The 26,416-nt window shown below is 47.4% G+C and overlaps 3 protein-coding genes across 3 annotated transcripts; 2 read left to right on the top strand and 1 right to left on the bottom strand.

Annotated features, from left to right (window-relative positions):
* The first annotated feature begins 4,604 nt into the window (after positions 1-4,604).
* LOC101753737 (DNA-binding protein S1FA2) lies at positions 4,605-6,762 on the top strand. Its single transcript, XM_004975480.3, has 3 exons — positions 4,605-4,718; positions 4,816-4,875; positions 6,233-6,762. The coding sequence occupies exons 2-3, from the start codon at positions 4,849-4,851 to the stop codon at positions 6,446-6,448; spliced, it is 243 nt and encodes an 80-aa protein (XP_004975537.1). The 5' UTR covers positions 4,605-4,718; positions 4,816-4,848; the 3' UTR covers positions 6,449-6,762.
* Positions 6,763-14,540: 7,778 nt separating this feature from the next.
* Positions 14,541-16,023, top strand: LOC101753326. The gene is made up of 4 exons (XM_004975477.4): positions 14,541-14,971; positions 15,176-15,286; positions 15,460-15,540; positions 15,660-16,023. Exons 1-4 carry the CDS (start codon positions 14,729-14,731, stop codon positions 15,732-15,734), a joined length of 510 nt encoding a protein of 169 aa, XP_004975534.1. The 5' UTR covers positions 14,541-14,728; the 3' UTR covers positions 15,735-16,023.
* A 7,506-nt stretch (positions 16,024-23,529) lies between these two features.
* LOC101753063 (cytochrome P450 77A4) lies at positions 23,530-25,601 on the bottom strand. The gene has a single exon (XM_014805447.2). The coding sequence runs from the start codon at positions 25,528-25,530 to the stop codon at positions 23,926-23,928; it is 1,605 nt and encodes a 534-aa protein (XP_014660933.1). The 5' UTR covers positions 25,531-25,601; the 3' UTR covers positions 23,530-23,925.
* Between the last annotated feature and the right edge of the window lie 815 nt (positions 25,602-26,416).

Here is a 26,416-nt window from a genome sequence, read left to right as displayed (position 1 = left end):
CACAAGTGACCTTTCTCTGTGAATTGACTACCGAGATGACTATGCCAGCCAAGCTCATAGTTCCCGGTGACTGTTGAATCCATGAAAAATAGTTTCTATGTTTCTACGTAGTATGTTCTAACTATCTCAGTTAGTTTGAGTGTATTGTTTTATCTACGGTTTATGTTTGTGTAAAAATTGTTTGTCGAGGCCTAGCAAATTCGTAGAAGCTTTTTGAAACAAGCTTGAACATATCAATTCCTTCTTCAAGTACAGGCTGGATACACACTATGGTACACACATGCATGTCACAAGTAAACTCGAACCCAAGATTCATCACAAGGATCATAACCAATTGAGGTGCGTTAAATCCCCGAGCAAACTACAGCAAATAAGAAGAATAAGTACACATCTTAAGAGTGTTTGTTAACCTTTGGGTTTATGAAAACCTCCTTTGAATTTTGCTAGATTGTAGCTAAATGGTGCTGTGTAGCCTCTAGTTCAGTTTGGTAAAAGCAGTCAAACATTACATTTATTTAAGATTCAAAGTTACAATTCAAATGAAATTATGATGTAATATAAAATAAAAGTAGAAAATTGAAACATAAGCTTGGTCCTAAAATGCTCGGTAGTGCTTTTTGTCCCGAAGGTAACGCGGCAATCTTAGTGTTCTTTGGTCCTGAAGGTAACGTGGCAATCTTAGTGTTCTTTGATCCCAAAGGTAACTGGCAAAATCACCTAACCAAGAGGTATAGCCACATTGCCTAGGACAATCCCGTAGAATGGAGAGTTCGTTGGGGTGAGCATATCCGTAACGTCGAGGCCCATCTTCCTCAAAGTCTTGGTGAAGAGTACGTTGAGACCACTGCCGCCATCAATGAGTACTTTTGTGAGTTGAGAGCCTGCGACTACTGGGTCCAGGATGAGAGGGTAGCGTTTTGGGTCTGAGAAACTAGTCCACTAATCCTTCCTGGAGAAGGTGATTGGCACCTCGGACCACTGGAGGACCGTAGGTGTTGCTGGTTCAATGGACATAGTTTCTCGAAGGGCCAATTTCTGGGATCGCTTAGTAGCCGTATCCGGTGTGCCACCGAAGATGACGTTGACGGTGTTGCATGGGTTCTGAAATTTGCCGTTGTCGCCATTGTCTTCATCTTCTTTGGCCTTGCCCTTGTCCTTTTGCTTCAGAACGTTCTGGCAGATCTTTCATGACTCTGCGTAGACTATAGCAATACATTGCAGAGTGCTTATGGTGTGGGTGCCACGAGCACTGCTTTTTCAGGAGCTCACTAAACGGAGTCCTTTCTTGATTCCTACCACCTTTCTTGAAGACTGGGACATAGTCGCGACAGTATTGTCTGGCTTCCTCTTGCAATTTTGACCACCCGAGCAATTGCCTCAATTGTCATTATTAGGGCGATCGTTATGGTTCTTGTCATTGTGTTGGCCATTGTTGTTCTAGCCTCTTTTACGACGACTAGACTCGAACCTCTCGATCTCCTTGTTGTCTTCATCCATCCAAGCTTGTATCATGATCTTGAGAGACTTGATATCTTTGGGGTGTCTCTTGCCAAAATCTTGGAACATCCGGCGGTCATAGAGACCGTTCTGAAAGCAATCTATGGCATCATGCTCCGTGATGTCCACCATAGTAGCCTTCTTGTTGAAGAAACGGTGTAGATAACTGCGTAGGGTCTCTTCTTGTTGCTGTTTGAGTTGAGACAAGTCGATCCTGTTGCCAGGACGCTTCATTGCCTCTGCAAAGTTGTTTGTGAATGCAGCCTTTAGGTGCTTCCATGTGTCGATGGAGTTCTTGTCTAAGGACTCAAGCCATGTGAGTGACCCTACCTCCATGCAGATGGGGAAGTAGATGGCCTTGGTGTCATCGTTCCCTCCTGCCACTTGTACTGATAATGAGTAGCACTGCAGCCATTGGACTGGGCCCTACTTGCCATCGTACTTGGTGATACCCGGAGGTTTGAACTTGTCGGGTAGAACTATCTTCCGTACTCATTTTGAGAAGGCGGGAAACCCGTCAGAATCTTCTCTATGGTACTCAACTTCTTGCTCACATTCACGACGGCGTCCCTCAATGATTGTACGGGCGTCGCGACTGTTGTTGATCTTCTGATGAAGGTCACGTACTTAGGCTTCAGACTCTGGGTGGGGCTCATGGTGGACATGGCCTCTCGAGGGGTCCACCTGACTACCCTCTGCTTCGGCTTAACTTGGTCCGGTACCCTCAATTCTAGCACCCTCGTTTCTGGCACCCTCGTTTCAACTTGGTCGCCTATGGCTACTGCTATGCTAGGATGAGGTGTGTTGAACCGAGTGTATTGAGCTTTGTTGATCGAGTTGCTTGTACGTGCGTTCCGCCAGCTAAGCCAGTTGCTTGGTGTACTTGGTTTGTGGCATTGTCCGAGTAATCAGATCAATGGATGCGATGATGGTGAGAGGAGTATGATTTTTGGCATGTCTGAACTGCTCTAAACGCATGATCCAAGTTCATGATGGGTAGGTCAGCTGCAAGGCGGCGGCGACACTCTGCCCTTGCAGCGTTTCTTGCTCGCCATTGATTCCTTTGAGCTTTAGTTTCTTCTCCTTATATGTGGATTCCTTTCTGGTGGATCTTCACCGTCACCTTCTTGTGCGGTCAAGAGGGCGAAGAGTTCCCTCTCTAGAGTAAAAACTACCCGAACTTAACGTGATGACCTTTGTGGAGCCATCTTATTCGTAGATGGGCGGTATAGGGGTTCCCTCGTGGTACGGGAGGGTGTCAAGGTAGGTGACAAGGCATGATTGGTCATCCTTAGCAAGAGCAGGTGGCTTCATGTTGGACCAGTAGACAAATCTGCCTTGTGGAGTTGATGTAATGACCATGTCCTATTTGTGGACTTGATAATGGAGTCTCCTCATCCGGATCTGAGTAGTGGTCGAGGTTCTCGATCAAATCCGAGTTGAATTGTGATCTGGACAGGGTAGCTTGGTAGGCAGTACCCGAGTTTCGGTATCTGAACAGGAATCGACTTGTATTGTAGACCGATTCGCATGATGATTAAGCGCCAGCTCGTGGGAACCAATCCGAATAGTGGGAGAAGTTGAGTTATACTCGGACTCGTCTCCCAAGCCTTTGAATTGGTTAAAAATTTCGTCGAATTTCTTAACGAAATCCTCCAGAGCTTGGTGGTGAAGGTTGGTGTCGTACTACTTCTTCTCTAAGGCTGGCGCAATGTGGAGGTGGAAATTTCTAGCACCGTGTGCGATGCAAACCCAGGAGCCGAAGATGAATGTCGCGCCTGCTTCAAACGCGACGGTGGGCTTGATGATGACTTGAGCCTCGAGTTCGCCAGTAGATTCTCAGCGAGATCCCCTACCTGACATGCCAGTGTCAGTGTTTAGATCCGGCAACATATCGAGGGGGTACCTGAGGTAGTGTTTTATGCGCGGGGCTCGTCAAGATCAGGAACTCGAAGGTGAACTCGAACACACAATTTAGACAGATTCAGGCTGCTTAGATCATGTAATACCCTACGTCCAATGTGTGGGGATCTCTGCCTCGCCTTATATTGCCGGGGGCAGGGTTACAGGTCGGTTGTTTACAAGAATACTAGTCGGATTTAACTAGTGAGTCCTACTCTAATTGCTATGATTAGTTTCCTAATCCTCGACTAGTCCTCCACATAGACCACGCCGTCCTGTACTTAGTCTCCATGTCTGACACGTCTCGATGTACAGTCCCGTATCTAGGACTGTCCAAATCTTGTGGTGGACCCATAGATGTATGGACGACAAATATGAACATAAAATGATGGATGATTAGAACATGCAAACATCTACGTTCATGTAAACTTCGAGTTGGACGAAAATTCTTCGAGGGAAAAAAAGAGAAATAAGCACATGAATAGTTGTTAATTTGCTAATGGTTGATTAAATAATAGGTTAAATAGTCTGGCTCCTCTTCTTCCTCCCTCCTCACTTTCCCTTCTTCTTCTTCCTCCGTTTCTTCTTACTTCTCTTTGAGGTAGGGGCACCCCAGCCCCCACATTGGATGGGTGCTCATAAATATCTTTCGAAAGATGGATAAACAACTCATCTTTAAAGTTCATATTAAGTCTATATACAATATGTTTTAACATCATCAACATTTGTTAACATTCATTAACTTTTTTTAAAAAAATCTGACTTAATTGTTACCAACATTTCTTGACAATGACCAATGGCAGTTATTGGTCCGGATGCCGCCCCGGCTCGTCGCTGCCTGGCGCTCGCCATCCACCTGGACGCTGCCTTGGCCCGCCGCTACCGCCCCTCACCCTGCCACACACCCCACCGGCGCTGCCGCCCCTCACCCCGCCGCCGCCGTTGCGCGCACAGGAAGAGGCCCCGCTGGGAAGGGTGGTCTGCTCGCGCGCACGGGAAAGGACAACTCGCGCGCGGGAATTGCGATTTGGGGAGAAATAGGAACGCGAAAATATACGCGGTGGGTATCTATTTTTTGGTGTTGCAAGAAGCTGGGCGAAGTTTGGGGGAATTGTTGAAGTTTTTTTTTCATTTCCCTTTAAAGAAGATATCAGAGATACTAAGGAAAAGAAAAAACCCACAAAACCCGTGAAACACGCTGCGTAGAAACTTCCAGATCAAACGGCCCATAAAACCCACACGCGGAGGCGAGGCAAGCCAGGGGTGGTGAGGTCAAGAGAAAGACGCAAAGGTCCCCAGGACCGGCAGCAACGCAAAAGGTGAGCTTTCTTCAGATCCTACGATTCATCCTCGTCACCTCCCGTGCTCACACCTTCTTCCATTCTGCGGCTAACTCCTCCAAATCTTCTGGTCCAGAGCGGGGTGTTTGGCTCAGATCGTGCGGCCGCCATGGCGGATCAGTTCGCGGATTCGGCGGTAAGGGGTTCTCGAGCTCTTCATTCCTCTTTGGGTGGGTGTGGGATTTCTGTTTTGACGCAAGGATTGATCGAAAATTCAGACCCTCCGCACCGGTGTAGAGGGGAATCCGGTGACCACGGTTGCTTCTCCCTCCCCCGTTCCACTCACCCTTAATATCTAGCTGTGCGACGAGCATGCAAAATTCAGATCTGATGTTTATCTTCTCCGTCCGCGGTGGGTTTTGGTTTTGGCTTGGTCCTCAACGTGGCAGCGAGCTAGGGGTCGTTGTTGTTCCGTCATAGAGCAGCAAGCGTTGACTGGCCGGAGTTGTAGATGATTTCGGTGCATCTTGTTTCAGTTTGATGTGTAGAGGATTGGATCTGCCGAATTCGTGCAATACTTCTACGGACCCGATAGGTTTTAGGTAGTACGGTTGTTGCACCAGTAAGAAATGCATGTTTCAGTTGTGTCCTAGAAAAAGGATTGCAAAAATGCTTTTATCTTGTTCACGAGCTTTGGTTTCATGTGCTTTGTAAGTCACATAAGCTTGCTGACTGTTGCAAATGCGGAGTGCTCTGACTCTCTGAGCATCATTTATGTGGATCATGTTTTATAAACATAGTGTTCAGTGTTTTAGTTTTGTCCAATTCTCTATCTAGCTGATGCTATGTATTATCCTTACATGATTAGTTTGATGTTTCTATATCTAGTGGATTTTACGAATACAAGGCTACCAGCAGACTTAAGAATTGTATGATTACCTACTTAAAAATTTAATTTCATGATGCGCTTACCTGGTTTAGTGGTTGCTATTCTTGTTTGTATGCGTAATACCTGAGTGTAGCTTTTTGTTCAGTTACTATGTAAATTGCTTCATGTTTTTAGGTGCATGTGCCCTAGGCCTAAACATTTATAGTAATTCTAGCTGTTGAGTTGATATCCATTGATGTCTGTGCTTATCTGTGCTAGCTAATCTGCGTAATTGATTCTGAATGGTGACTCTAGTCTAATTAGATCACTTTTCTTCATATGCCTGTATCACTTTACGTAGGTTTTGTAGGACTGCCAGCTGCTAATATATGAAATCTTGGCCTTACTAATATGTTCAGATTAAGCTTCATTTTTTGTGATGTGACTAGTCTATGCAGCTGTAGGTAACATTTCCGTAGCAGAAGTGCTCTATATGGAGCAATTACTGATATGTTATGGTGCTGTTCTGTTCAGTTAGCTTTTGATTTGTCCCATTTGTAGAGAAGGATATATGTGTTCAAAATTACGATATTACAAGATATATTACAAGATACATGCGTTTAGTCCACTACAGCTGTCACAGGTATCCTGTTTATTTTCTCCTCATAGATCACTGCTGTTTCAGAACAATGTGATCATCGAGGAGGTCAACAAGGGCCTGAACCCAGGAATGATAGTCCTGCTTGTGGTTGCGAGCTTCCTGCTGCTCTTCTTTGTGGGGAACTATGCGCTGTATGTGTACGCGCAGAAGACACTTCCGCCTAAGAAGAAGAAGCCAGTTTCCAAGAAGAAGCTGAAGAGGGAAAAGCTGAAGCAGGGTGTCTCTGCTCCAGGAGAGTAAAACAAGCTATGCTACTGATCTCATCCTGCCTGAGCTCCTCTTTACATAACAAAAAAAATTATATATAGACCAGCTGGAGCTGCAGTGCCTTAAGTGGCTTTCTTCTGTAGAAGCTTTGTCTTGAATGGTACATTTGTATTGTGTTTCAGCAACTGATGAACCTTTAGTCTAAATTGAGCTACTCCATTGTTTCCTGTTCTCTAGAAGCTTTCCAAATGCTGTGTTGTTGGGCAAACCTATCCAAACTTCTGCGGTTCCTTTTGCGTCTGTAACTTTAGCATGAAGATACACTGAAATATAGCCGCGTTTTTTTATCCCTTCCGAGCTGAACAGCTCAGATAAACTCAAGTTTCTGGCTGCAGCTTGGCTTTCCAAGCTACCGACCGGCGTTAGATTGACGTTCAACAAGATCAGACATGATTTCATATCATGCTGTGTGTTACGGCTTATGATGGTCATCTGGCATTGGTAATAATGAGCTAAGAGAAAAGATTATTTCTGAATCGACATGCCAGCTTGTGATGTACCTTTGGGGATCCTATAATGTTGTGGTGCTTCAAAAGGCCAGCAGAACGGAAGGATAACAAAGAGAAATGGTGGGCACGTCAGGCTTTTCAACCCGCATAGATATTTTGTTCTAGCTACTGATTGAAGTTTGTGCTGCAAGACGACGACGTTCCATCTCAGCTCAGTGGCGAACGACGACGGCGAGGCGAGGCAGTGTGGCTTGCAAGCCTCGCGTTGTAGATTTGCGGGCGCCATATGTCCCCTTCGCTTTCCCCTGCAGAACAGTACAGCAGATGGGAAAAAGTTGCGAGACGTTCACTCATCCAGATAGAATGGATGGAGTTTGCTTAGATTTTCCTCAAACTGCCAGAGCCTACAGGCTAGAATGAAGGCGATACAAACATGGAGTCGTGGACACAGCCACAGATTATAACTAATTCTAAAATGAAGACAATACTGTGTTAACTAGCTCATTTCCTCAAGACTGCCCAATCTTCCTTCTTTCCAGATCTCACTACCTCCCAAACTACTATGCTACAAGCTTGGTAAGAGGGACACTAGTTAGGCAACGTGTCAACGACCGCATGATAGAGCATCTTACAGTGCAAGCGCCATTTCTGTACATTAAAAAAAGGCTCCAGTTCTCAAGACGGTTACAACTGTGGGATCTACTCTAGACGGTTACAACTTCCTCCCGCCTCTTTATTCCTCGTATCTGTCCTGACTGATAGAATGCGTACTTCTTCAGAATATTATCTGCAACTTGATTGGGGCCTGAAACTGAGTATGCTACCAACTTCTTCAAAAAGTCTTGGGTAACCTGGGTGTGCCTGGAGTTGGAGGGGGGCACCTCTGTTCAAAAGCTTGAAACCTGAGCATCATTGCTACAAAAATGACTCAAAGCTAGATGCTCGTAAACTATTGCTAAATGAGCATACCATAACATGCTAAAGACCGGGACATCACAAGGAACATAGCTCGTTGAAATATGCAATGCATATAGAAGATTGTGGAGATCTCAAACGACTAACTTTGTCATGTATAAGGATAAGATCATGACAAGGTAAGAAGAAGGTTCTACAAAATTGGAGAGAATGCATGAGCCATAATTGCTATGCTTCATGGTGAAGTGTAGAATACTCTAAAACTAGATATTTTAGCATAGTAGAAATATAAGAAACTAGATAAGGATGAGGAGGGTTCTAGAGTTAGGATATTTTGTATGAAAGAGTGTGGAAGTTGACACATGGCAACATCACAATGATCATGAGCACCTATAAATAGAGGTGCTCCCCTCCCTCCTAGCCATACTATAGCATAAGAGGTCTCAAGTAGAAGATTGTAAGGTAGCCATAAAGTGTAGTGGTGTCATAGTAGGATAAACACACAAAGAGTGTGTAGGTGAGTCTTGTATCAAATTGAGTAGTGAATAAAGGTTTGAGTTTCCTTGTAGAGAGTTGGTCTCCCACATTGGTGTCAGTGCGAAGATCTTTTCGAAGTAGTGTGGGTAAGGGTCTACAAAAGAAATGATAGCACACTACTTTGGTGTCACGTTTAGAAAGTCGGTGTTAAATTCGGGGCTCCGATTTCTCAACAGAACTATATCTTACAAAATCAGAATCAATCATATTTTTAAAAAAATAGTAATTGCTTCAAAAACATTCTTGTCAGTATATTTTGATATGCAATATCACAAATGCTCAGGACAGATGTACTTTCACAGCCACAGCTTTGTTTATTACATATTAACACGTGACAAATTTGAACAAAATGTATACATAACATAGAGGACTGTATGTTCATATGCAGGAATGCACTCACCTTCCTGCAGGCCCTTAAGCCAGAGAGTAGATCACAAGCTTGCGGTGACGAAAGCCGAATATCCTGAGCCGTAGAGCTTTCCTGAAACAAAAGTGCAATTCAATATTTCAGAAATATCACAATTAGATATGGGTGAAATTTCCTTTATTTGAACAGTGTGATGTCACCATAAGAAGAACTGGGATCTGAAAATATTTTTTTTAAAAAAAGCATGGGATATCAAAAACTAACATGGTTGTAGAACATACTTTTGAACTTCATTTCCATCTCCTCACATGTATCTCTCTTGGAACACCTTTCGGGGATCTAACATAATGGTGTCCTGTCTCTTCTCTTAGAAAGTCGTAGTGCTTGATCTCCGCATATGCAAACACACTTCTTTCTCCCCATCTCATCCTGGATGTTTCCATGCACAATCATCTCAGCAAAGTCTAGGTCCTCCTCTAAAGATAAAAGAGTATAAATTAGTTACAATAAAAATCATAATTTTATAGTACAACATCTTAAGTTGCTCATAAACAATTTACCGGTCAGCTGGATATTAGAGGATATACCATAGAGATCAAGCTCATTACAAGATGGATTCTCTTGTCAGTGATAGAATCATCAACACTATTCTCAATACACTCTCTTTTTCACTTCCTATGGTTGAATCATATGCCTGCTTTATTTGCATATACATCCATTATTGTCAGAATCATCAACTAGTTTTACTTGGCACTTTATTTACAACATGCTTATACATAGACCCACTTCTTTTGCTTACGCTTGCAGTATATTAGGTTTCCAGTCTAGAGCACCTCTACCATTGGCCTGAAGGTTTTTAGTGATTCTTTTCTTACCATTGGCTTGAAGGTTTTTCAATTGACCAGCCTTTCCACCGCTTCATCCCAAGGGTGTCTCTACAATTAGAATGTGCTGTTCAATTGAACTAGTATGTTTGGTATCTCTACTACAATCACATTGGATTCCTTATGCGTTGCAGGTCAATCTAAATAGTTTTTCACACAGGTAATGAACGGCTGTTTGTCCAGTGAGCCAACTAATCCAAAATAACAAAGTTTAGTTTCATTCTATTTATATATATTCAAGTAAGATTTGTGTACTTCTTGCTAATACTGGATATAATCGCTAGACACTGACGAATAATGCATGAACAATAGTGATAAAAATTTTGAAAATTTTAGAGGCATGACAATACTCACCTTTAGTTTTATCCTAATGCTCAACAAAGTAATGTTCAAATAGCTGCCATATATTACCATCTCCATACTTGAATAGTTTGAACTCTTGTTCCTGTAAACGTAAAAGACCTAAATAGACACTTTGCACAGGTGGATGCATATGGAAGACATCAAGATTGCTTAGAGAAAACAGATGTTACAGAAGCATCATGGAAGCATAACATTGCACACATGGAGCATAACTTAGTACACATGGAACAACAAAGCATAACTTATTACAGCAGAGTGACTTGGTGAGTTCAATTCATCTCATTCAGGCTCTAGGATTCTCCTAAGCAAACTTCTCTGCTGTAACATCTTCAACAGCACTGAACGGATCCCTCTCTTGGATTTTCTCCCTCTCTTCGATTTGCTCCAACAAGCGCTTACAGTGTTCAAAAATAAATGGATCTCCCCCATCATCAAATGGACCTAATTCAATTGGCAGATGGCACTCATCGAAGTCTGAGACGTCTTCACCTTTTGAAAGAAGTTGTCGGATTTAGTACCTTGGCAGTCCACCAGGTGGTTACCCAAGTGGTTGATTTGTAGGTAGAAAGAATTGCAACATCAAGAACTCAAAGGTGATCACGAGAACACGAAGGTTTAGACAGGTTGGGCCCTCCGGAGAGTAATACCATATGTCTTATGTTTTGTTGGATTGTATTGCTGGTGTGGTATGGGGAAAGTTGAGATGCCCTCGGAAGGCACCCTTGGCCGCCTTATATAGGCTGACGACCTACGGTTACAAGTCGGGTTGAATCTAATCCTAGTCGGTTGTTACATGGAAAGCGATCTGAGTTGGATTACAACAAGTATACCGCAATATCTGAGCTGATTTGAATTGCCTGACCTCCTTGACTTGCGCTCCAAGTATCTTCACGTCCTTGGCCCGCACGTTCTGGTCGAGCGTGCCCACTTGCCAGGGCTGGCCAGTATCCTGGTCAATGGGGACCCATGGGGTACCCATATCCCTCAGAAGTAATTCGGCCTCTCTTCTTTTCTGAATGTAAATGGCTGGTTCCTCTGGATCTGGAGGAAGATATGTGTTGAAGTGGTGCACATACTTTGCATAATATCTAAATATTTTGAACTGGCGAGCCATCTCGGCATGGTCACCCTCCATGTTGAAAGCCTTGCACCAGCGCTCATATAAGGCCCATACAGCTTCATCCGACTCAACGTCCTTGTCTGACAGGGACTTCGCATCATCTATGACAGTTTTGTAAGCGTTAGTAGTGTCAAAGCATGCACAACAAACTGCATGCAATTTGGTTTGTCACGAGCACAAAGAATATGAGATGGATGGATTCCTAATCCCTATCTATGAAACATGGGACCCTTCATCAGGAATAGGACGGGATTGGTTTGCCTGGCAAGCGCTCGTAATCAGCGCTGGAAAAGTACTCCAAGGAGCGGCTGGAAGCGTCATCACGGGGCTTCATGGACGCATCGCCGCGAGTTGGGCAGCTCATGAGGGGAGCTATGACGCCTAAGCCTGAGCAGGCGGCCGCACGCGATGAGCGGAAGGCCATCACGGCGGCCACACACGACGAGCGGGGGACCATCGCCGCGGCGTGAGGTGCAGCTGCCGTAGCGATGTGAGATGCGAGGGATGCACCATGGGCGGCCCGCAGGAACTTTGTTGCCGCAGTTGGCATGGCGAGAGATGAGGGATCTGTTGGTGTTCCTCCTCGATGTTGCTGCAGATCTGACAATAAGTAAACCCTAGACCGGCCGAGTGCTTTGTAACTAGCCTGCTAATGGGCTGGTAGCTTGGACTGACCGTTTTGGGTGGGTGTAGAGTAAAACACAAATGCACTAGCCTTGGGCAAATTTTACCGAGAACCGAACCGAAAAAATTAAGAACCAAACCGAATTTACCAAGAACCGAAATCTCGGTTCCCTATTCGGTTCTCATTTCCTAGGAACCGAACTTTGTTCGGTTAATTCGGTGCTTCCCCTCGGTTAACTGAACTAACCGAGGAACCGAGGCCCAATAAGCCCAATAAGGCCTACTAACTGCGTAACCCTAACTCCCTCTCCCTCCCCTTGGTCAATCCGTCACCCACGCCGTCCTCTTCCTCCTGGATCCTCAGCCTCACCCACCTGCGCCTTACCCTCCCTCTCGGCTCCTCAGCCTTACCCGCGCCGCCCCTCCCTCCCGGCCGTCGCTGCCCCCTCCCAGTCCCATCCCTCTCCCCGTCGGCCGCCACCTCCCAAGCCGTGGCACATCCCCGGCGGCGGCGCGTCCCCAACCGCGGTGAAGCAGCGGCGGCCGATGAGTCCCCACTCGCGAGCCACGGCGCATCCCCCACAGTGGGCCAATGGCGGCTGGCGCGTCCCCAGCCAGCAGCCACGGCGCATCCCCGGCCCGGCGTCCTCCCGTGGCGCCAGCGTCCTCCCGGTGGCCGGCGCGCCCCCCCGCCTCCCGGAGATCCGAAGTCCCGGCACCCCCCTGCGACCTCCCGCGGCGCCGCATCCTCGCCCGGAGTCTGGCGCGCCTTCCCGAGTTCCGGCACGGCAGCCCCCTGCGTCGCTAATTTTTTTTGAAGCCGGAGTTGGTCGGTTAGTTCGGTTCGGAACCGGTACCGAACCGAACTAACAAAAACCGAACTTCGTCGGTACCCGATTTTTGAAAGAACCGATCGGTACCGACTTTTATGGGTACCGAAGTACCGAGGAACCGAGGAATCGGTTCGGTTCAGTTCGGTTCGGTAATACCGAATGCCCAAGGCTAGATGCACCCTCGATATTTTGGGCCTCAATATAAAACGGGCTGTTACCTTTTCCAAGGTACGCCTCAGACCATGAACCTTGCATACGCGGGTGCAATTGTTAGTATTTCTTATAGCTTAAAAATTAATTCAAGATTAATTCGGTCCTTTTAAAAAAATTAATTCTGCAAGCCTACGAAATAACGGCATTAACATTTCATCCGGAAACATTTCAGAATGGGAACGACTATGCAATATCCGAGTGTTTTTCGCTTTTTGTCTCACTTGGTTTTTGAACCAATAAAAACATGCCACATATCAGCTTTCAGGTAATAAAAATTGAGTGAACAAGGACCATTTACTAAACCAACACGCAACAAAAAAGAATCGAGTGAAAAAACAAACGGAAATCAACACGATACACACAATTGGAACAATAAAAAAGAAACTAAAACAACCCATAAATTGGAAAACAGAAATAATCGAGAGGAAACAGCATATAGAAACAATAAAAAAATGGAAAACAGAAATAATCGAGAGGAAACAACATACAGAAACAATTTAAAAACACGTTGGGACTGGAAATAACATATGTACTGATTGTGTGGTGTGCAACGTAGTTCGTGCATTACACTAGGCCATAGACGATTTGTGCTGGTAAACGGAAATTAACGTGCTAGCGGGTGCTAGCGGGCACATATGATTGTTCACACACTGAATAATTAAAGTTTCTAAGTTTCTTGTTGAGGTATGGTTAAGTTATCAGATTTTTTAAACTAATTTTTTGACAATGGAAACATTTTCCATCAATTCCACTTGAATAGGTAGAAAAAAAAATGAACTTGAGCATTCCATTTTATTAATTAACGCGAAATGCGTACTATCACTAATAAATTTAATTATCACATCTACCATTATTCCTATTGGATTAGAACAATTGTCCAGCAATTGAGGTATCCTTATTAAAACAATCTATGCCCCGTCATTCTTTTTCTATATATACGCCTGGGAGAGCCAAGCCAGGCGGTTCCGGGCGTCCAGCTTCCGAGTTCAAGGGGCAGCAGGGTCATGAGAGATGTGCCGACTTCCGGTGGCGCCATCCGATTAGTTAGGGCATGAAGCCCATAAGATTGAGGGTCGGCTGGGTAACTAGCGATGCGCCTACTTCTGGTGCCACTAGCCAAGTGGTTTATGCCATCAAACCCCTGAGCTTGAGGGTCCCGCTTCCCGCGAGACACGATAAGGGCGGTACACAGTTCAACATCCATGGAATGAGTGTGTATTAAAGGTATGTTATTTACATGCTGAATGATTCAGGTTATTATTTTCTTGTTAATATATTTTATAAATTATTTTCTGCACATGCACTTTACAAGTGTACAGAAGAAAGCCATGTATTATAGGATCAGCTTCAGTTTCACTCCAGCTGTCTGATCCGGACGAGGCACCGGCACACCAACCCTCGGAAAGGATCGCCTCACCTCACCGGAGTGGCTTCCCCGGCACGGGCGAGCAGGGGAATACTCGACCTCTGATCACAGGCACGCTCACCAAACGACAAGTCGGCAACCATACAATACTACACGGCGCAGTGACCGCCATCGCCGTCGGCGGTGGTCTCCGGCAGAAGCAACCGTGCGGAACGGGGATGGAAATCATGCAGCTTTCGCCCTGCTTTTCTTGTGCGACACAGCAGCAGTCAGTCACCAATCACCATGCATGTCCGGCCATGCCTTTCCGTTCGGTCTCACTGAACCGACGGGATTGGCTCGCCGTCGCGGGCATGTTACTCGCCACCACTGTTTCCCGGTTGCTTAGACACCCAGCATCGCAAGAAAGAAACGGGTGCCACGACGCGTGACATCGTGACGGCTCGCACCGGCGCTATAATTGGCGGCGAGGTGGGAACAGAGGGAAGAGAGAATACGCCGCGCTGAACCGAGCGAGCGAGAGGTAGCTGCCGTGTGCTCGAGAGAGATAGAGAGCTGCGTGTAGGAAGAAGATCGGAGGAGATGCAGGGGGGAGGGGTTGAACAGCCGATGCAGATGGTGCTGCGGATGAAGCACCCGTCGTCGCTGGGCAGCAGCGTGGCCGGCGACGAGGAGGAAGGCGAGGGCTCGTCGAGGTCGGCGCTGTCGGTGTTCAAGGCCAAGGAGGAGCAGATCGAGAGGCGCAAGATGGAGGTCCGGGAGAAGGTGTTCGCGCACCTCGGACGCGTCGAGGAGGAGTCCAAGCGCCTCGCCTTCATCAGGCAGGTAGGTTGGTTCCGGTGCTTGCCTCCTGACATCGTCTTGAAATCTACTGGACCTTGACTGGATGTTTAGCAAATTCATTTAGCAACTACAGTTTTGCACCTTAGCATTTCGTACAGATGTTTGCTGATGCTAGATATTGCAGTTGCCAGACACCATTTTGCACCTTAGTATTTCGTAAAGATAGCCTAATAGTTTCGTTTGTAGGAACTGGAAGGCATGGCGGATCCGACGCGCAAGGAGGTGGAGTCGATACGGAAGCGGATTGACACGGTGAACCGTCAGCTCAAGCCTCTCAGCAAGAGCTGCATCAAGAAGGTAAGGACTTACAGTCCCACACGTATGTGTACGTGGCATATTGGCATGGATTAACTAGAACATGGTGTAATTGAGATGTCTATATGAACGAAAAGAAGCTTGGTACCCTCTGTTCACATAGTTTGCTCATGAGTTGACATGTGGGTTTTTTTTTTGGTCAACTAAAAATAAAGGAGAAGGAATACAAGGAGGTCCTGGAGGCGTACAACGAGAAGAGCAAAGAGAAAGCGCTGCTAGTCAACAGGCTAATCGAGGTAATCTCTCTGAACAAAGAACAAGTAATAGCTCATTGTAATCACCAGCTCATGATACTGTAACTTCTGAAACACTAAAAACTTCTCTTGCTCTGCAATCGCTGGAATTACTGATGCAGCTGGTAAGCGAGAGCGAGAGGATGCGTATGAAGAAGCTCGAGGAGCTCAACAAGACAGTCGACTCACTCTACTAGATGCCAAGCTGATGCTCACTTCGTACGTCCTCCACCGAGAGCCCACTCGCTCGCTCTCTCTGCAATCTCAGTGTGCCATAAGGATTCGTGACTTGTTCAGGGTGTTGCTTGTAACTGATAATGTTTCTCATCGAGTGATTCTTCCTCTTTCTTTTCCTTTCGTTTCTTTTGTTTCATCAGATGGTTGAGTCTTGTTGCGGCATCACTGTCGAGTAAGACTGACGTATTTAAGCAACAGAGAAGTACCAGGAACAAGGCTGAAAAAGCGGAGGGTGGCCTGTCGACCGTACTAGGACCTGTAATGTCTACTTGAGGTCCCGTTTGTTTCTTTAGGACCTCTTAAAATTTCTATCACATTAAATATTTAGATGCTAATTAGGAATATTAAGCATAAACTAATTACAAAACTAATAGCACAGATAGAGGCTAATTTACGAGACGAATCTATTAAGCCTAATTAGTCCATAATTTGACAATGTGGTGCTACAGTAAACATGTGCTAATGATGGATTAATTAAGCTTAATAGATTCGTCTCGAAAATTAGCCTCCATCTGTGTAATTAGTTTTATAATTAGCTCATGTTTAATCCTTCTAATTAACCTCCGAATATTCGATGTGACATAAATTTTAGTCGGGACTAAAGATCAAGCACCCCTCGCTATCCCTCTCGTTTTTGTGTACTGGTGATGCAAAATAGCCACTCGGTTAGTGTTTTCCGTGCAGCTGCTGAGGTCACCTCTCACCTGATAACAGAGGCACTCTGCTCACCAGCGGTCAGGGCTAGATTCAGAGTTCTGATTCTGAACCAGTTCCATGCCACGATTGACAAGCCTTTCTTTCCATCTCTGAACATAATCATGGCATATTGGCATGGGCCTGATGGATCAACCATGAATGGAACCCTCGAATTGGGGTTAGACAGCAGCTCATGCTTGCTGTCTTCGTCCTCAACAAGAGTAGTAGATGACAGGCTGCATTTGTCGCTCTAGAGTACGCCCTGCTCTACTAACACCCAATTGAGCCCTTTGAAATGATACCAATTGCCGCTGGCTGCATTCAGGTAGGTATGGTTGGTCCTCGGCCATGATGCCGGAAGGTAGATGATGCTGGCACAGAGACTGCATGATGCTGATTGGATTGCAGTTAACTGATGAGCACGTACAGAGGTCTGGTCCAGGCCATGAGACGGTGTTTCCGTGCATGCCATGAGCGCCGGATCGTGGACCATGTAATGTACGTGCTACAAGGTGGATGGGGCTCGACACGTGAGAACAGACGAGTTGCTGGCCTTCCTACACTGTGCTGCCATAACAAAACAAGTGCATCCAAAGGATGTTGCTTGGTGACTGAAAAAAGGAAATCTCAATGCAATCATCTCACCAATTGCGTCACCTTGTTCAAAAAAGGCAAATTTTATTGAGAACGCAGCAGAAACGTGTTGCACACCCGTGACTTTGACGAGGCGGACATGTAGTACGAGGATTTTACAGCCGTAAAATTTTTTATTTTTAACCATTTTTTAAAGATATTTTGAAAAATAACCCGCACTAACTTTATTTGCACTAGGTGATCCTTTTGGTCGCGCCACGGGCCGTGGCGCAGCAGTGGCGCAGCAGTTAGCCGCTGCCGCACCACATGCACTGCCGTGGCAGTGCTGCCACGCTGGCGCGGCGAGGCACCAGCACCGCGCTGATTGGGCGAGGCGCTGCCGTGCCAGACCGCCTGGCGCGGTAGTGCCAAGCCTTGACAGGCGCGTTGGCCCTTCCTCCTCTCTCCCTTCTCTCTTCCTCCTCTAGCTCGACCTGAGGCACCCACTTTGCTCGCCGTCGGCTGCCCCCCTCCCCCTAAATCCCCCCAAATCTAGCAATTTAGGGTGGGAAAAGTGGGGGAATCAATCCTCGCGTCGTTGGGAAGATACCCCACACACACACGTTTTACCTTCTTTTACCGTTCTATTTAGTAGATCGGAGGGTGTTTAGGTGAACTAGGTTTAGGATTTCATTTTGAAATTTTCATGATTTACAAGTTTGTTATGTAGTAATGGATGCTTAGTTCATAAGCAGTCGACTCTCCGCGCGGCGATTTTAACGTGTAGAAGTAGTTGCATGCATCGATTTATATAGTTGTTGATGTGTTGGTGTAGTGTACATGGCATATGTAGGTTTATTTGTCTAAAATATCTAATTAATGTAGTTTATTGTTGTTGTTCGTAGTAAAAGACCTATATTTTGTATTTTGTAGATGGATCGTTTAGTTTGAATGTTTCATGGTGGGATTGTGAAAGAGAACGGGGAGTTTGAGAATATGAATGAGGTAGTGAGCAAACATGAATTTAGATTTTTGAATAATACCATTGTGTTGCCAACGAATAGGTCTAACTATTGAAAGGACCTTGATATCACCTAGAGGGGGGTGAATAGGCGTAACCTGAAATCGTCGTCACTTAAAACAAGTTTATTAGCAACTTGCGGATCATTCCGAAAATACTCCCGGAGATTCCGTAGATAGGAAACACACGCCTTAAGCAGCGGACTAAAATTATCTGCTTGAAAACCGAAACTTCCGGTTTACAGAACCAGAACTTCCGGTTTTGGCTTGGGCAGAGAGAACCCCAAAACCTTATGCGTAGCAAGTGATGTAAAGATCAAATCAGGTTTAGAGAGTATGCTCAGATGGTGTACCTTAGTAGGATCATAAAATTCTTGCACTTTACAAACACTAACACCCGAGAATATCAACCAATATTATGAGATCAACAATGAAATGGAAGTGCAATGCAAATGTAAGCAAACAAGTAAGGAGACACAACAATTTGTTCACCGAAGTTCAGATTCACCCCAGGCGAATCCTACATCTCCGTTGGGTGCTTCCAAAGAAATCGGGTTGCACTCGACCCTTTCCCTACTATACTAGTTAGGTTCTTTCTTTTTAAAGGCGAAGTTCGACCTACACAAACTGTCCCATGACTCACCACACCTTGGGAGCTCTTGGGCAATGCCTAGCCGTCTAGGAGGCACACCTCCAAGAGTAACAAATGCTTCACTTGAAACTTGACAAGGCAAACCAGTGCTCAAGCGTATGAGTGCTCTTCTAGTGCTCTTCTAGTGCTCTCAAATGGCTCCTCTCTACAACCCAACTCACAAGATCTAGCAAAGACCACATCACCTCACAAAGAGGGGTTGGGGAGAGTTATTTGGCTTTAGTTCAGCTTAGAACAGGCAGGTTGCACACCAGCAACTGCAAAAACAGCCACCAGCCACTGAGGAGGTTGTGGGGTATAAATACTCCACCCCTCAAAAATAGCCGTTAGAGTTGTTAGATCAAAACTGGTTTTCTAAAACCAGAACCTCCGATTTTTCAAAAACTAGCCGTTAGTGGTTAAGTTCCGGAGTTTCCAGGGAGTTTTCTGGAACTTTCTCCAAAACCTCCGAAATCTTTCGGAACTTTCTCCGGAAACTCAGGAATCTCTGGAATATTCCAGAACTTCTGGTTTTGCCACTTCCTAACCTGTTAGCGTGTACGTGTGACTTTTGTGACTCTCATCCCTCACATAGGATACTTGAACATTGAGACTTTGTCAAATGACCATGTGACGCATCCCTCTTGATAGTACAGCACACCTATACTCAAGATCAAAATATAAATACAATATTCATCCTCTTGAGCTTCATTACCATGAACTATGCCATACTTTTTCAACATATCTACTTGAGAGTTGCATCCAACTTTGTCTCTTTGGTTTGAGCACTTCAACCTTGAGTTAACGACTTGGATCAATATTCAATCGCATATGAATGAAACCCAATTTTAGATCACAAGTCATTTCTTCATATGACTCAATAAACATTTGATCCATTGCTATACTCGGTAAGACCTGACTTGATACCGCAAAATCCTCCAAACACTAGCCGCTTCACCCTAGCAAAGCTCATGGCCCAAGTCACCACTTGACCAAACTTTGCTTAGTACTTCGTTTCTAATTGCTTGCTTGATTCCTTCATCCAATTGCTGTTTCATTGAGTCTAGCTTTGTTTTGACATCAAGAATGAAATCCACTTGAGATCATATCTTCTTTTGACTTCTATATCCCATTTGTTCATAACAAGCTTCTCATTTTATTTAGAGACCAACTAATATCCTGATGCCATCGTGCCTCTATTTTTACCTCAATTTGCTTGTCACATATGACACATAATCATCATGGGATTTACATAGAATTCCTTATTATGGCATTCATCTTTAACTTAAGCAATCTTGCAATATGATGCTATCAACCAAGCCTCAACTCACTTTTACACCATTGTTTGTTTTCCATGCTTAGATGAACAATGCCATATACCACACTTGTTCTTTTCAGTATATGAGCCATTTAATACAATCTTTCCCACAAAGATTATTCACCAATAGCATTATACCTGCTCATAAATTTAACGAGTTCATTAGACCTTTAATCAAGTTGTCATTCAACTCACCAAAACCCACTAGGGGTCTAAATGCTCTTTCAACCACTCATCTACATTATTCATCTACATTGCATACCTCCAACTAAATCATTAACAACAATTTTATCATTCATCTACGTTGCATACCTCCAACTAAATCATTACCAAAATATCAAATTAAGCATATGTTACATTTTCTAAATGTCAAATTCAAGAGCAGAACGATACCTACAAGTGTACTACGGCTCCGATCTATCAACATGAACTTCCATTGATTTAACATTCAACATCTTACCTTAACCCTAGCCTAACCTATTTGTTCAAATATCTACGAAATGTAATAGTAAAATAAGGGAAAAAGTGGGGGATACCTTCCCAAGGATGCAGGATCGATTCCCCTACTTTTCCACCCAAAACGCCAGATTTGGGGGGAATCAGGGGGAGCGGCGGTCGGCGGCGAGGAGAAGGGCCGGCTCGGCCAGGGGTAGTAGCTGGAAGAAAGGAGGGAGAGGAAAGGAGAAGCTCGCGCGCTGGCCTGGACGTAGCCGCTGCCGCGCCATGCATGTGGCGCATCAGTACCTCACCCAGTTAGCGCTGCGCTGGCGCGTCTTGCCTCGTCGCGCAAGTGTGGTAGCGCTTTCGCGCCACTGCATGTGGTGCGGTAGCGGCTAACTGCCGCGCCACGGCGTACGGCATAACCAAAAGGGTCATGCCGTGCCAATAAAGTTGGGGAAGGGTTATTTTTAAAAATATATATTTAAAAAGGGTTGAAAATAAAAAAATCTACAGCTGTGTGACATCAGTAGCAGCAGCAGAAAAAATTGTAGTACCAGTGAGAAGTGAGTCAGTGCCAATGAAGGTTGATCAACTTAGGGCCAGTTCAATAGGGCTCCAGCTCCTCCTAGAAGGAGCCGGAGCTGGAGGAGCCACTTTGCTCCGGCTTCTCCATATAGAACGGCTCCAGCTCCTCTAGTGCTTCAGGATTGGAGTCGTTTTTAACAAACTATTCGGTTGAGCTTCACCTGAAGCCACAGGAGAAGCTGGAGCTGGAATCTGACCGTCATCTGCAGTCATCTTGTACACAGGCACCGCAGAAGCTTGACCATCTTGTGGATGGAACAATTTTTGGGTGCATTCATGCCCAACCACTCCTGGCGCACCGGCCGGCTCCAGAGCGCACGCAAATAATACCGGAACACACAAAGGGCGTGGACCTGGGTGTTCGTGTGGCGTAGGCGCGTAGCTGGATGCCTGGATGGCGAATGCTGCTCTGTTCTGTTCTGTCAGCGTCTGAATGGGTCTCGGCGATCTAGATTCTTTCCTACCACTTTGGTTGGCCGACGTTGGCTCATGATTGATCTGTTAAGAGTACCGGCGAACCTACCTCTACCCGCACCTGAAACTACAGCATCTATTCACTGCTTGCTCCAGTTTACTACTGTCCTACATTCCTACTGCAGGCAGAGTCTCTGCCACTGCCAGCACGAATGCTCACATCGCTAGCGGAGTACTACGTTAGTCGATAGCCATAGGCCCACCATTCAAACACAAAATGTGGAGTCGAATTACGCCATGTTCCGGATTACTGTTCAGTTTCGTTGCAAGGTACTTCAAAACTGCACAGTTGTCGTCACTGCACACCACATGCTGTCAAGCTCTAAACTCACGGACACTCGAACTGCGCCGTGGGTTCTTGTTGCCGACAACTGCTCGAAATTCACTCGCCGTCCAATGTCCACGCAACAGATTTCAGGTAGTACGTCTGCTAGCTGCCGAGGCTGCAGGACACGAGGCCCCGGGCGTGATCCGGTATTCGGATCAGAGCTAGCCGTGCAAATGGACTGCGGTACTTGCTGCTGCACATGCATGTGTTGTTGCACGAGGACTATCACGAGTGCGAATTATGACCGCGGCAGTTTCCACCTCCGATGATCTCGGACAAACGACACTCCTCAACTCACGCTGATGCCTTGGCCATCTTATTTAAGAGGGGCCCGGGGCACACCGCAAGTGCACGGCGTCCTAATGTGATGCTACTGTTCTGAATTTCTTCAGGTCGCTGTGGTTGCATGAAAATATGGTTGGCACGTAGTAGAGGGGATGGCTGGCATTATTGTGGAGAGATGGCGATCTCACCAAGCTTTGCGACCTAGCTATGCTACGACGACGACGACGGTGATGATAGCGATGATACACGCATGATAGTACTTCCTCCTTTCAAATTGTAAGGCATTCCAACTTTCTTAGAAAGTCAAAGTATCTCAAGTTTGACCAAATATATACAATAAAGTACTAACATTTATGATACCAAATAAGTACAGCTAGATTCTTCACTAAACATATTTTTATAGTATATCTATTCGGTGCTATAAATCTTTAGAATCATATCTATAATTTTGATCAAATATAAAATGGTTTGACTCTCAAGAAATCTAGAATGACCTACAATTTGGAGGAACGGACCGAGTAGCCTGCAAATTATGGGCTGAAGTCTTGAAGCAACCATATGCATTCATATGGAAGGTCGTCGACTGCTGTAGTGGATGTGTAGTAGCTTGCTCGTGATAACAGCTGGTGGTCGATCAAGTAGCTACTTCTACGACAAGCTTAGATGAATGATGCAGCTGGTAACACAGTGCGAAGCCTAGGAGGAAGAGGAAAGAGGTCATCTTCCATTCCCAACACTTCCAAACATGCATGTAGAACGTGCTACTGTGCAGCTCTGTGGGGATTACTACTAATTTGGTGAGCGGCACAAGTACTAAACAGCTCGATCTTGTGGGTTGTTCGTGTAAGGTTCAGTTGCCTGAAAACGGATAAATTGTTGGTCAACTTTCTTAGTCCCTACTCAAATAATGGCTCTCAAGCATATGTCCTCCATTCAACAGAGCGTTGTCTGAAACAGGATACGGTCCTACAGTGCCTGCCTGCTTTCCCTCTGTCAGCAACCACCATGTTACTTGGAACCCACACTTCTCATTCCCCATCTACGATGGCTTTGATGCTACTGGGTCTACTGCTTTTGCCGTATAATCGTATCCTCACGCCTCCGCCATCACGCTAAGAGACGATGCTATCATTAATTGCTGCGTCGTGGACGTACATAGAACAAAAGAATTATGTGCCATCTGCTCCAATGCATTGGACTCGCCCGGGGCACATACAGGAGGACATGTACCCTCACCCTGGAGGTGTGGTAGACTTGAATTACGAACTGATTGAAACGAGTAGCCGAAAGTACACGTCACAAAAAAATGCTTATGCTCCTGCATGCGATGCACGGCCACGAAGCACGAGCCATGTTGGTGGTTCCGGACAGTGATGGCATCACGAAAACAATCAGAAACGCCCATGATGCTCAACTGTTGCATATATTTGGAAATAGAGAGAAACAAAATATTCATTCTTATACGTTCGTTAAGTACTACAGCTACTACCAACATGGCAACATGTAGCATTTTTTCGCGTATATATGCTACATCGCTCGTACATCATACGACACACGACAAGCAGAGACCCGCACACCTGAAGGCGTTCACAGCTCATGATTCATGAACGACAACTACTTGTAGGAGGGAGAGCAGCTAGCTACCCAAGTACCCATACGCATACGCCACGTCTGCCTGCGTCCTCAAGGGAGATCAAGGCAGCATGCAGCCCACGGCCACGGCCATGCATGTCCAGCTGCGCGCGTGCACACGTACGCCAACGACGTCGTGGTGACATGCGCACGCGTCCGACCCGATCATCAGAACGCGAGGCTCCGGGGCTTCACGGCGGCGAGCAGCGGCCGGTCCATGACCACCGTGAACTCCACCTTGTCCTTGAAGTCCGGCGGCGGCTGCGACGGGTGCGCGCGCCACTCGAACGCCTGCACCATCCGGGCCACCATCAGCGCGATGTGCGTCGTCCCCATGGCCAGCCCGGGGCAGATCCTCCGCCCGGCCCCGAACGGGATCATCCGGATCCCCGCCGACCCCGTCATGTCCGCCGCCTCGCCGCCGGACAGGAACCTCTCCGGGTCGAACTCCGCCGGCCGCTCCCACAGCTTCGGGTCCTCGGAGATGGTCGGCAGGAAGATGTCCAGGTTCGCGTCCGCCGGCACGTCGTACCCGGCGAGCTTGCTCCCCGGCCGCACGGCGGCGTGGGTCAGCGAGAAGTACGTGGGCGGGTGCTTCCGGAGGAGCTCCTTCACGAACGCCTGCAGGTAGGGCATGGCGTCGGTGTCCTTTTCGTCCACGGGCCGCGCGTCGCCGACCTGCCGCGCGATCTCCTCGTGGAGCCGGGCCTGGATGGACGGGTTGTCCACGATGCGCGCCATGCCCCACTCGATCGCGGTCGCCGTGGTGTCGGTCCCGCCGTTTATGAGCTCCGCGCAGAGCGTCACCAGCTCGTCGTCGCTGGGCGCGCCGTCGCGGCCCTCGACGCGGAGGTCAAGCAGGGAGTCGAGGTACGAGAAGGGCGCGGCGACGCTGGGGTCCGGCGGCGGCGACGAACCCTGCATCTCGCGGAGAATGGCGCGGCGCCGGTTGATGAGCGGGAGCAGCGTGACGACCTGCTCTGCGCGAACGGCGAGGGCGCGGCGCTGGTGCCGCCAGAAGAAGGGGCGGAGGAACGGGAGGTAGTCGTCCATGCGCACGCCGACGGCGAGCAGCACGCGCTTCATGACGGCGTCGATGCGCACGATGTGCTCCTCGTCGAGGTCCAGCAGCCCGAAGGTCATGTCGAGGAGGATGCAGAACACCGCGAAGCGCGCGTTCCGGAGCACCCAAACGGACGCGCCGTCCGGGGACGCCGCGGCCTCGGCGCGCATCCGCGCCACGAACCGGTCCATGGCGCGCCGCCTCGCGCGCCCGAACTCCCTGAGCCGGGACGCGCTCAGCATCCCGGACACCATGTTCCGGCGCAGGGACCGCCACTCGGGCCCGTACACCGCCGAGTTGACGGTGAACTTGTTGGAGGAGAAGATGTTGCGCGTGGTGTTCTCCCGGGGCCGGCTGGCGAACTCGGCGCCCTTCTCGACGAGCGCCTCGTGCGCGACCTCGGCGCCGCTGATGATCACCAGCGTGCGCTGCCCCATGCGCAGCGTCAGGATGGGCCCGTACTCCCGCCGCAGGTCGCGGATGTAGTGGATGAAGAGCTTCCCGGAGAAGGCCACCTGGAAGAGGTTCCCGACGACGGGCCACCCGGGCGGGCCGGGGGGCAGCCGCAGGCCCCTGTACCGCCGGTTGTACCTCGCCACGGCCACGGCGGCGGCCAGCGCGGCGGTCGCCACCGCCGCCGTGAAGGCGAGCTGCAGGAGCGAGAGCGACGACGCCGCCGCTTCTTCCATCGTCGGCTGTTGCATGGACATGGACGTGGCGATAAATGCAAGGACCCGACGAGATGATCTATCAAGCACGAGTTGGTTGGAGAAGCCGGTGCCGCGCTGCCGGCACTAGATATAGCGCTCCGGTGACGCGGAGCGGAGTAAATGGGAGGTGGAAAATGTGGTTGGAGCATTCAATGGCGATCGCCGGCCGGCGCAGCTGACCGACCACACTCTAGCTACTCGATCGACATGCTGCACCGGCACACACCGTTTTGGCCAGGCCGGACCAGTGCAAGAAGCTAAACGGTGAACGCTAAGCTAGCTGCTCTGGTTTACAACTGCTCACGGTACACTATACCAGTTGTGTCGACAATCGTACCATGCACACAGGAAGGATGGCCGAAACCGCACCGTCGAGCAAAAGAGCGCAAAATGATTTGAGTTCTACTCCTCATCCACTGGTTGAGATATTGCTTCTCCATCAATCACCGAAAATCTTTACTGTAAATTGAACTGAGGATGGAAATTGCGGTTACGGTTTGAGGGTTTGGTGTTACCTATAGCTCACGGGTCTAGACATAGCTCGCAACGATCGAGGCGGGAGAGATGGTGAGAGCATCGCTAGAACTGGGTTGGGGGGGGGGGGGGGGGGGGGGAGATAGGAGTGTCACATGTTAAGCGGCTTAACCCTGTTTAATCAAGCTAATCCGAGGTGGTTCCGCCACATCTGGTATTAGAGCCTTGTTTAACATTTCATAGAACCCAACGAGCCCTAAACACTTCTTTGAAAATATAAAAGTCGCAAGAAACTTTTGAAAATCTCGTAGGATCGTTAAGGATGACTTACTGCGGAGGACCTAGGGATTTTGGGGTTGTTTTAGAGACTAATAAGTATTTGGCTCTTTGGCTAACTCCTCCACACTTCCCC

The sequence above is a fragment of the Setaria italica genome, chromosome VII (genome assembly GCF_000263155.2).
Source record: "Setaria italica strain Yugu1 chromosome VII, Setaria_italica_v2.0, whole genome shotgun sequence".
NCBI lineage: Eukaryota > Viridiplantae > Streptophyta > Magnoliopsida > Poales > Poaceae > Setaria > Setaria italica.
This window is presented reverse-complemented; position numbering and strand designations above follow the sequence as displayed.

Excerpts from the sequence above, each read along its gene's own strand:
- LOC101753737 (XM_004975480.3), top strand. The coding sequence starts at position 4,849 with ATGGCGGATCAGTTCGCGGATTCGGCG. Across the intron at positions 4,876-6,232 it reads ATCAGTTCGCGGATTCGGCG|AACAATGTGATCATCGAGGA; the intron begins GTAAGGGGTTCT and ends CTGCTGTTTCAG.
- LOC101753326 (XM_004975477.4), top strand. The coding sequence starts at position 14,729 with ATGCAGGGGGGAGGGGTTGAACAGCCGATGCAGATGGTGCTGCGGATG. Across the intron at positions 14,972-15,175 it reads GCCTCGCCTTCATCAGGCAG|GAACTGGAAGGCATGGCGGA; the intron begins GTAGGTTGGTTC and ends TTTCGTTTGTAG. Across the intron at positions 15,287-15,459 it reads GCAAGAGCTGCATCAAGAAG|GAGAAGGAATACAAGGAGGT; the intron begins GTAAGGACTTAC and ends CTAAAAATAAAG.
- LOC101753063 (XM_014805447.2), bottom strand. The coding sequence starts at position 25,530 with ATGTCCATGCAACAGCCGACGATGGAAGAAGCGGCGGCGTCGTCGCTC.